This window comes from Fukomys damarensis, unplaced genomic scaffold (genome assembly GCF_012274545.1).
Source record: "Fukomys damarensis isolate Sample0158 unplaced genomic scaffold, DMR_v1.0_HiC HiC_scaffold_19, whole genome shotgun sequence".
In the NCBI taxonomy this organism is placed as follows: Eukaryota; Metazoa; Chordata; class Mammalia; order Rodentia; family Bathyergidae; genus Fukomys; species Fukomys damarensis.
Window position 1 is genome coordinate 66,203,115 of NW_022900931.1, and position 10,853 is coordinate 66,213,967.

The 10,853-nt window shown below is 49.6% G+C and overlaps 1 protein-coding gene across 6 annotated transcripts in view; it reads right to left on the minus strand.

Moving 5' to 3' along the window:
• Window positions 1-10,853, minus strand: part of LOC104857227 (sialic acid-binding Ig-like lectin 14) — a 22,991-nt gene that overhangs the window by 5,907 nt on the left and 6,231 nt on the right. For 4 of the 6 annotated variants that reach the window (XR_002025117.2, XM_019206496.1, XM_010617009.1 and 1 more), the window contains exons 2-4: window positions 8,368-8,543; window positions 4,900-5,130; window positions 435-815 (exon numbers count right to left, since the gene is read on the minus strand). Coding sequence is in view for 5 of the 6 variants with exons in the window: in XM_019206496.1 (XP_019062041.1) it covers window positions 435-815; window positions 4,900-5,130; window positions 8,368-8,392 (637 nt within the window). In the remaining variant the exon portion in view is untranslated. Of the gene's footprint in view, window positions 1-157; window positions 240-434; window positions 816-4,899; window positions 5,131-8,367; window positions 8,544-10,853 lie in introns of all 6 variants that reach the window. The other 2 variants (XM_033765916.1, XM_019206497.1) reach the window with 2 other exon arrangements.

Here is a 10,853-nt window from a genome sequence, read left to right on the forward strand (position 1 = left end):
AGCTCCTGCGAGCTGCACCTGGCAGGTGAGGCTGGTGTCGTGGTCCTGGGGCCGTGGGGTGAGAATGAGCTCTGAGGACTTCAGGGTCCCGGGGTCCATGGAGTTCAGGGCGTCACCCGACCAGGAGAAGGTGAGGGGGCGCCCCCCTTGGCAGGACCCTGGCAGGCTGCAGCGGAGGCGTGAGGGGCGACCAGACTCCAGAGGCTCGGGAACGTGGATGGCGGGTTTCTCTGTCAGGCCTGGGGAGGGCACAGGGAGCTGCCTGGGCCCAGGGTGGGGCCCGCACTGTGACCCCGACAGTCACTGTGCCTCAGGGACTGAGTGAGTTCATGTCCTGTAGTCCTGTGACCTCCCCAGACCCAAGACCGAGCAGAGAAAGTGCCCAGGGTATGGGGTGTCTGGGACTTGAGGCCCCTCCTGGGGGCTCTGCCTACCTGTCACCTGCACATTCAGCCTCTGATCTGCATACGTATATTTTATCTTTCTCGTGTCTATTGTGAAGGCGTAAGTTCCCTCGTCCTCCATCCTGGCGTCTCTAATGCTCACGGAGCAGTCTCTGCTCTTGACTTTCCCCACAAGCTGGAATCGAGCCTTGGTCTCTGGCTTCACTTTGTGGTCTGGGTCGTTTGTGGCCACGGGTTCATCACAGTTCATGTAGCTCCTGGCTCGGAACCAGGAGATGAAGAGCTGCCCCGAGGAAGACCAAACCCGCGAGGGGTAGGAGAAGGAGCAGGGCACCAGCACGCACAGGCCCTCCTGCACTGTCACCGTGCCCTGCACCCGCAGCTGGAAGCCTGGATCCTCCTGCAGGGACCCTGTGGGGACACAGACGCTCAGCTGCGCCCTGACCCCCAGCCCGACCCCCACTCCACTCACTGGTCCACAGCAGAGGCAGCAGCAGCAGGGCCAGCATCCTGCACGGCCAGGCCGGGGCCAGGCATTTCCTGTCAGTTAAGCAATGCCCGGCTGTGGGGTGGGGTGAGGAAGCCGCAGGATGCAATGGGTGCGGGAGAGCTGTGGCCGCCATCGAAGGGGAACTTGGTGCTGCGTGATGTGAGGGGAGAAGCCGGGACCGGGTGAGCAGTGGAGGCGGAGTAGAAAGAACAGAGACGCGTGGGCCAGGGATTTGGCTCAGTGCTTCCACCACCTGCCTCTCAAGCGCAAGGGCCTGAGTTCGATCCCCAGTACCAGAAAAAAGAACAGAGAAATGAGGCTCAGCTGTGGGGTGCAGGGCGGGGTGAGATGTGTCCAGACTTAGGAGGTGGGAGTGCAAGGTGAGAAACCTGTCCTCACGCGTGTTGTCCACACGGGGAAGAAAACACCTGCTGTCCTGTTCCCTGGACACTGGAGATCTGGATGCTCAGGGAAGATCAAGGGGAACAGAGAGGAAGTTCACCACTCCCTGAAGGGAGCCCCAGCTGAGGCCAGGCAGGGGTCTCCCCCCATCAGGAGGGCAGGCAGCATCTTCCCACAAAGGCCTCAGGGAATGTGACCTTGGCCCCAGCATTCATGAGAGATGTGGTCCTCAGCAGCAAGCCCTTGGGTCTCCAATTCCCTTGTCCTAGGCGGACTAGAGCGGTGATGTTGATGTCCAGACCGGGCCCAAGCCCTGGAGGTGCTGAGAACACAGAGTGAGAACCCAGACCCTTCATCTCAAGCTAAGCAACCTCACAAATAAATATTACTGGAACTCTGAGGCGCAGCTGGATCCTCCGAAAGCAGAGACAATTCTACAGATGCGGCACGGAGTTAAAAGAGTTCAGCTGTGTAACACACTTAGGAGGGTGCCTGGCACCGAGGATCTGCTCTCCAACTAATGTCCCTTGGGTCCCAACTGTTGTAGCAGCTACAGATGCTGCACAGGCAAGCTCGTGACAGGACAGTGAGCTCTGGTGGGGAGATGGACATTAAATATGGCGATCACCCAAGAAGATGAACGGAAAGTTCTAGATGTCAGACCCCTGTAAGTTTCAGTTTCACCCCATCCTGAGGAGTGTGATGAAATCTGGTGTGGCCCCCTCTGCCCCACCCAGGATGTGAGTCATCCTCTGTCCAGGGTACCCACACTATGTATGATACGTATCCATTAGTCACTTAGCATCTCAGCGACTAGGTCAGCTTTTACCCTACTGCAGGGCTTGTGTTTTTTAATTTGTCCATGTTTGCAGTGTGTAATGACTGCCTTCATCCTGGAGAGCTGCTACATGGGCATAACACAGCTTATTTATTATTTTTTTTGGTACCGGGGATCGAACTCGGGACCTTGTGGCTTGTGAGGCAGGCAGCAGAACCACCCAGCTAAATCCCCTGCCCACAACTTATCCTTTTTCACCCCCTTCCCTACCTCTCCCTCCATCTATCTTCTTGGTTTCTGTTATCTTTTATTTTGCTCTGCTGTTATCTTTATTTTACACTTCGGGTTTCCCATATAAGAGAAAGCATGAGATATTTAAGCTTGTGTGTCTACTTCACTTCACTTAACAGTAGGGTGTCAAGTTGCACCCATTTTCTTACAGATATAACCTTCATCTTAGTTAACAGTGGGCCCAAAGCACCCAGTATTCATGTTGACTGTGTGGATTTGCCAAAGAGAAGCCATAAAACGCTTCCTTTAAGTGAAAAGGTGAAAGTTCTCAGCACAGATATGAGTGAACTTCAGTACTCTGTGGTTTCAGGCACCCATGGGGGTCTTGGCCTGTGTCTCTTTCAGTCAAGGGGAGAATTACTGTATAAAGATGTGACTCACACTGCTACGGAGGCTGACGAGCCCCAAAATCTGCAGACAGCAAGCTGGGACCCAGCAGTCACTGGTGTAGCCTCAGACCACAAGGGGGCAGGAAGAAGCTATGTTCAAGTCCACAGGCAGGGAGACACTGCTGCTCAGAACGAAGACCTTCCGAGGGAGGAGTTCCGCTTACTCACAGGAAGGCCAGCCCTGCTGCCTGTTGAGCTCTTCGTCTGTTGGCGGAGGTCTACTCACACCGGGGAGGCTGGACGCAAAGTTCGCTGATCCAAATATTGATCTCATTCCACAACGCCCTCCTGGCCACACCCAGAGCTCTGTTTGACCAAATGTTCAACCCATGACCCCGTCCGGTTGACACCTGACATCAACCATCACACCGAGTGAGTTGTCAAAACAGTTCTTGAACAAATCAAGGATGGGAAATAATTTGCTTTCACGAGAGCCCTCTGCTCGCTGTGCAGTTTGGACCCTGCCGGTGGTGGGAGGTGGGGGTCCTGGGGTCTCGATGTAGGTGGCGAGGTGCTGGGAAGAGAAGGGATTTTCAGTGTTCCTTGACAGATCAGATACGAGGATGAGAAAGAAAAAGTTAGGATGAGGCTGAAGTTTGGGGCCTGCGCAGTTACAAACTGAAAGTTGCAACTTTTAAGAGAACTTTTAAGAGAATTGAAGTTCAGCCTGGAGCAGGTTGGGTCAGATATAAAAGGAGAGAAAGAGAGGTATGTGGGTCCGGACTTGAAGAGAACTTCTGGCTGGACACACGAGCCTAGGGTCACCTCCATGATGAAACGGCAAAAGTCTCCGTTTAGTTGAATTAGCTCATTGTCGCCAGTCCAAGGGGATGGGATGCACTTATCAGGGGCCTCAGAGACAAAGCTTTAATTAACGCCAGGGGCTCAGTCTGGTTCACGCGCGGGAGACTGGCCCTGCTCAAGGCTTGAACAAAGAAGATATACATCCTAGGAGGGGGAGTTTCAAGTGAGTCAACTTCGGTACACATTCATTGGTTACAGAAACAATGTGCGTTAGCAACTGGGCTCAGCCACGTACTGGCTCACACACGATACCGATAACTTGTTTGCTGGGTGATTTAAGGTGAGGGCTGTCTCATTAGCATTCTGGTGAAATGACAAAACTCTTCCGGAGACACATTCCTAAGATGGGGAAGTTGGTTTGGGCATGTCCAGACAAGTGAGGTCGGGCAGGCCGGGCTATGTGGAACAAAGAAAAATTTCAAGTAGGGAGTTTCTATTAGTAAGTCCAGCTTGAGCTACAGGAGCAAAATTTCCTTTCAATACCATACTGATGGTATCTGAAGTCAGGAGCTTGAGAAATATCCCACAGGGCTTGAGTTTAAATGGAAAGGGGGCATGAAATATCTCCAGAGGCTTTTGGACCCGGTATCAGATTCACCTCCCACAGAAACACAGGGTGTAACCTCAGCAATTTAGATGTCTATTTGGGCCAAATAGGGCTGCCCATTTGGTCAAACGTATTCTGAGTCTTTATGCCACAATGTTTGGATGAGATTAAGTCTCAAAACGCTGGGAAGGCTAACAAAGAGACAGAAGATTTTTCAGTCTAAATTCTACAAAAGGGTGGAAATTCAGAGAAGGCCCCAAAGTCAAAGATGCCGTGGGAAAGCACACAAATGTAGTCCGGGCGCTTGGGAGACTGAGGTAGGTAGATTGGCAGCAGGCACGACCCACCCTCCCTGCCCTCCCTACCCTCTGGCTATCGCCCCAGCCAGTAGCAGGGAAGACGGGGCATCTGTAGGGTGGAGGGTCAACACCCTGCCCTGGGAAAGATCCCGTTCTCTGACTCGAGTGAGCGGGACACAGAAGAGATGAGTAAGAGGGAAGGAAGTTGCATTCAGAAGCCATAGCTCAGAGACATAAGAACCTTGACAGAGAAAAGGAAGACCCCCTATCATGTCCCCAGAGAAGGAACAGCCCAGCTGGAGGGGCCGACCTCGGGGTCCTACAGGATCATGGACTTAGTGAGCAGAGTCCACCCAGCCCGGCTCTTCCGCTCCTTCTGAGGATATCTGAGTCCATGTGGAAATTGCCAGCCCAACCTCGGCTTCCAGGACCAGACCTGCAGCGGCTGCCCTGGCTTCCCCTTCCAAGTTTGACCTTCCTGGCCATCGTCCTTACTTCCTCCCCTCCACGTCTGAGTTTCCCAAGCTTGAATGACATCCCGGGGGTCTCTCGCAGCTCTGTCGTCCTGTGCTGTTACCGTATTGGTTACTTGCTCGGCTGTTGTTTGACTCCCCAGATCTCGGTTCTTCCTCTGGCGGCCCCATTGTGATTTTCCTCGGGGGCACTGGACTACCCTTCCATCACCGTTGGCCCATGTCTTGCTCTCGGGGAGTCTCTGAGCCAACACTGACCAATCAAAGTAAATCGTTATTCATGAACCCTAAGAAAGATAATATATGCATCCTAATATGAACAACATGAACCCTAAGAAAGAAAGGGCTGTGGTGGCCAGTGGTCTAGGTCAGCAGGGGTGGCGGGGATGGGAGCTGGTTTTCTCTTCTTCCCTGGGATCCCTGGCCATGTGAGGCTCCGTAGGGTGGAGATGGGTGGTGGGCTGAATATCTAATTTATATTGCTTCTGGCTTAGTGAGGTCACTCCTCATTGCTTCCTCCAAATTTTTAGTATTTTTGACACAATATCATGGGTTAATCGTGCTGGGGAATGCGAAACAAATATTTGTTCCCACGTTGGGGAGGAAGAGCCTCACAGTGCATAGGGCAGGAGAATCCCATCCCACACGGGAAGCCGCCCCGCTGGAGCGCAGGGCTGGCAGTTTTGAATTCACTACGTTTCTGTGGATGGGGTTTCCATTTATTTTCTCTAGATTTTAAAATCCTGAGGGCTGCAGGATTTGAGCATCTTTGGTTTGTGCTGTGTGTGATGCAAAACTCCGCGGGGATGTCATTCTTGTACACCACAACCTGAAGGGAACTGGAGCGGGAGAGAAGGAGCCGAGCACAAAGGCAGAAGCCGTGTCTGAGAACCCGCTACGCAAGGTGTGAGGCTGGAGCCTGGGGCAGAGCTGAGGAAGGGCTCCAAATCACATGAGCAGGAACCCCAGGAAGGATGGCACTTGTGCTAGTCATTTTCCATCGCTGTGACAAAGTATCTGAGAAGAACCAACTTTTGGCCCACGGTTTTAGAGGTTTCAGCTCATGCTCAGTGGGCTCCATTGCCGTGAGGCCTGTGGTGAAGCAGGATGGCATCATGGTGGCCAAGAAAAAGAAGAAAAATGAGGAGAGGGAGGGGAAGGAGAAGAGAGACAAAGGACACTGGGACCTGGGGGCAAGAGTTACCCTTTCAGGCCCTCCCCCAGTGACCTAAGTCCTAAAGTTTCTACTTCTACCCCCTCCCAAGAGCGCCCCCATCTGGGGACTGAGTCTTCAACGCAAGAGTCTTTGGGGAATATTCAAGATCCCAGCCACAACAGTACCCACCCTGGACCAGCAGTAGCTGTGGCTGAAGGAAAATCTAGGCACTTACAGTCAGTTGCTCACCCCATTTGACTTGGCTTCCAATGAGCAGGCTGAGTCCAGCTCCTATTTGCATTTTGTTTTCTTGGAACAGTTAGGACATTTTTAAATTAATTTACAGCATCGCAATATTGGGAGACATCTCACACTAACATAGGAGTGCATATTTCTCTTGAAAAGTTGGAAGACCCAGCATCCCAAGAGTAGAAGCCAGTGGAGGCTGAGCAACAGTCCATCACTCCACTTTGCTGTACTCTGCACCCCAGGCACCATGTGTCAGAATACTCTCCCAGTTTTATTTTCCTGCACAAACATATCTTGCCTTTTTAAGCACAGCTGCCTCATCCACGTTTGGATTTGATACGGGGTCCCTGACCTTATGGAAGTTCCTCCCAAAGTGTCTTCCTCTAATTTACCAGCAGAGGTCAAGCACACCTTGAGAGAAGGGAGGAAAACGGAGTCCAAGGGCTCCCTCTGCTGGTCCAAGTGAGATCCGCATTGACTTCAGAGAAGACATTCCCAAAGAATAAAAGTGGAAGACTGGGCCTCCAACAAAAGCGAAGAAAGGAGGAGGAGGAGTAGGAAGAGGAAGGACAGGGGGAGGGGGAGGGGGAGGAGAAGAAGAGAAAATAAAGATCATCAAGCAGGAGGCTTCACGTTTCAGCTCTGACATTCAAACAGCTTGTAGATTGTCATTCTCATCCTTACAAGTGAAAGCTGAACAACTTCTCTGGCACATCAAGGGAACTAAGGTCAGGCCAGGGATTTAGCTCAGTGGTTTTGCCGCCTGCCTTGCAAGCATAAGGGCTTGAGTTCGATCCCCAGCACAAGGGGTGCGGGACTAAGCTCACAGAGCAAACCGTTACCCTCAAACCTCAAATCTGAGGAGCATGGCAAATATGACGCTGTGACTGAGATATATTTGCCTCAGGCAGAAGCTTTTGGAGCCATACACACCAGCAGGGACACTGTGTAATAATTTTGACGAGGTGCTGAGGCTGTGCATGGACTAGTTCGGGGGGAGGGACTCTTGCAGCGTCGGCTCTGAGGGATCCTCACCCTTTCATGGGTTTTATCTCCAGTAGCCCGACCAGACTTGCACAGAGAAGAACGCAGAGAGAGGGAAGAGCAAACTTTTCTATTTTTTTTTTGAGACAGGCTCTTGTTATGTAGCTCAGGCTGGCCTTGAACTCACTATTAGCCCAGGTTGGCCTGGAACTTGTGGGGATCCTCTTGCCTCAGCCTCCTGAGTGCTGGGATTACCGGTGTGCACTATCATTCCAGGCTTTTGAAAATTTATTTTTTTATTGGTGAGTAACCTTTTCTAAATGCACACAGAGCCCTCTCCACAACAGAGGCCACTGCAGAGGGGAGGGCATTCGGAACCTTCTCCCACCTGCAGGACCCATTCTTCCAGGCCCAGCACACTGGTACCTTCCTGTCTCATCTAAAACGGGATGAGGGAAGCTGAGACTAATTTGTCAAGGCTACAACCCTCTGAAGACTGGAGCTTAATCACAAGACATAGTGGGCTGGAAAAAGCCCCCAAAGAGATAGAGATGCCAACCCCTAGAACCTGCGAGAATGAACTCAGATAGCAAAAGAGACTTTGCTGATGTGATTAAGTTCAAGATCTTGAGATTAAGGGATTACCTTGGATTATCCTGGATGTCTTTAAATGGAATCACGGGAGCCTTTAAAACACAGGCAGAGGGAGACTGACTGTAGAAGAAGCGAAGACAGTGTGGGAGGAAGCAGAGGTCACAGTGACGCAGGAAGGGGTCACAAGCCAAGGGGTACGGGAGGCCACTAGATCCTGAGTGCTCTAAAAATAAAGTCTTTTTTTGTTTTTTAAAGCCACTGCAGTCTAAAGAGACAACCAAGGGTCTGTCCCAGACTCAGATATGACACTGCTGTTGAAATCACCTCACAAGGAATTTTTAAAACCTGTGACTCGTGTGTGAAGAGCTCTAACAGGAGAAGCCTGGGAGGACAGATGGGTGATGTGGTGGAGATGGAAGCCCTCAGCCAAGAGGCCATGCTGGAAATCAAAGGCACGTGACAGAAGTCGCAGGCGTCGAGGTCGTTTAGCCCCCCCACCAAACTCACATATGAAGGCCGATAGTCTCGTCATGGGATGTTGTGGGTTTTCTTTGAACGCTATGCTGTGACTGTAAACAGTGGTACTTTGCTTCTTGCTCTCCCGTCACATGCCTTTCGCTCTTCCTATTGTCACTACAACGCGGACTAGAAGAGGCGACGGTGCACACCGTTATCTTCTCGATCTTAAGGGAAACGTGAATATTTCACTGATCCAGGATAACCGGAAGCCCATGCTTCATCGTACAGTGAATCCAGTGCCACTTGCCAAAATAATTCTAGTTCAGAGTTATATTTAGTTTGCATAAGAGTTTTCAAAAAAAAATTTTTTTTGTACCGGGGATCGAACTCAGATTCTTGCATTTGCGAGGCAGGTGCCGGAACCATTGAGCTAACTCCCCAGCTCAAAATACTTTAAATTCACTGATAACATTTAAAATTTGGAGATCTCCAATAATCAGAACACACGGCTTCTCTTGAAATACTTGAGTGGCTGGTGTTCCCATGCAGCGACAGGCAGCTGGCTCCCTTTGGGCCCGCAGGAGTCACCACACATGCTGTGCCCATCTCCCCACCGGGCACTGTGGGATCCCGGCACGAAGGCCAGGGCTCAGGTGTTCCTACCAGGATACTTGCCCTTGTTTTTCTTGCCCCAGGCCTACTACACACACTTTCTATGCGTGCCTTTATAACTCCTTGGAAAGAGATGCGCTGACGCATGGAACAAGAATTCCCAGAGTCAGAATCCTGCTCAGTACCAGACAGGAAGCGAATGCAGTCCAAGGGTGCTTCCTGCTGGACAAGGTCCGATGTTCAGGGTTGAGCCACGGAGGGCCACAAAATTGAAATACCCCAGGCTCCAGCTCTCTCTCCCAGCCCGATGTTTAACAAATAATAAAGCAGAAAGATAACAGCATAATAATAACAATAATTGAGAAGGGTGTTTGAATTAACTGTATAAGACAAAAAGTAGGCTCACAGCTTCCCACTTAAAACTTTCTTATAAAATATGAGCCGGGACATGACAAGGGCATAAAAGTGAAACTAGAAGATCTAGAGGTAATAATTAATGAGAAATTAATGCCTTGGGGGGGATCGAGTTGAGCTAGAGATGTAAAAAGCAATACTTGGCACACAGACCAACAACAGCAACAACAAAATAGTGATACGAATTTCAGATTGAGGAAAATCACACAGGGTATGAGGGAAGGGACCAAAGGGTAAAGGTGATGAGGCATCAATAGCTCTGAAGAAACCAATTATTTAAAGAATATTTCTCTAAGTTCCTTGCTTATAGTTTAAAAAGTTGGACTACAAGTACATTCACGATTTTCCCGGAACATGTAGATTACAAAATACTCTCAGGAACTGATGCACACATTAAGTAGATCCTTAACTATGATACAAAGTGAAAAAGTCCTCTTAAATTACTTAAAGCTATCAGCAAACAATTTCGATTCAACACAAATTGAAGAAGGAAACAGGTTTGCAGTTATTTGTGCAAAGCCAGGGTCACATAACATAAAAAGCTACCATGATAACAGAAAAAAGGGAAAACTACAAAGAAATCTTTCATAAATATTAATAGAAAAATTCCAAATAGATGATGAGCAATAAAAGTGTCCCCTAAATTTAAAAAATACCAATGCTAAATGGATATTACCCATAAATACAGATAGGATTGAATGCTAGAAAATCCATAAAATAAATCTTCATATAGAAAGACCAGCCAGGCATAGTGGTTCACGCCTGTCATCCCAGCACTCGGGAGGCTGAGGCAGGAGGATCACTGTGAGTTCGAGACCAGCCTGGGCTACATAGTGAGTTCCAGGTCAGTCTCAAATACAGAGTGAGAGCCATAAAAAACAAAACAAAACAAAAAAAACCCTGCAGGAAAAAAAATACACATTAGTTTGTCAGAAGCTGAAAGGGCATCTATTAAAATTTAGGGAAGTTTATCAACAGAAAAATCTCCTTATATCAAATTATTTTCATACTCAAGACTTGTATCTACCTGCCTATCTAATCATGTAAAAGCAAAGGCAAGTTAAATTATTCTCCGTACGCATGACATTGTCCTACCCCAGGACTCCTTAAGCCACTTCCTTCTGGCCTATGTATTGCTTTCCACAGCAATCTTATCCAGCCCAAGTTATTTAAATTCCACCAAATATTGACGCCTCCCAAGTATGCATCTTCATCCTCCTCTCTTTTCTGGAGCTTTAGACTCATGCCTTTAATTGCCCGCTTAGCCATCTGATGTGCATATTAAACTCCTCTCACCCAAACCAGACTCTGGACTTCAACTAGAAGCTGCTGTGTCTTTCTGTAAATGTTAACTCCATTTTCCAGCTTTTCCGGTCAAAGATGTGGGAGCCATCCTTGGTTTCTTTCCTTTCCTTATGCCCTGCCACTGGAAATCCTCTCAGATTTGTGTTTAAACTACATCAGGAATGTCTAGTACTATTTCTCCTCCTCCTCCTCCCTCGCGCCCC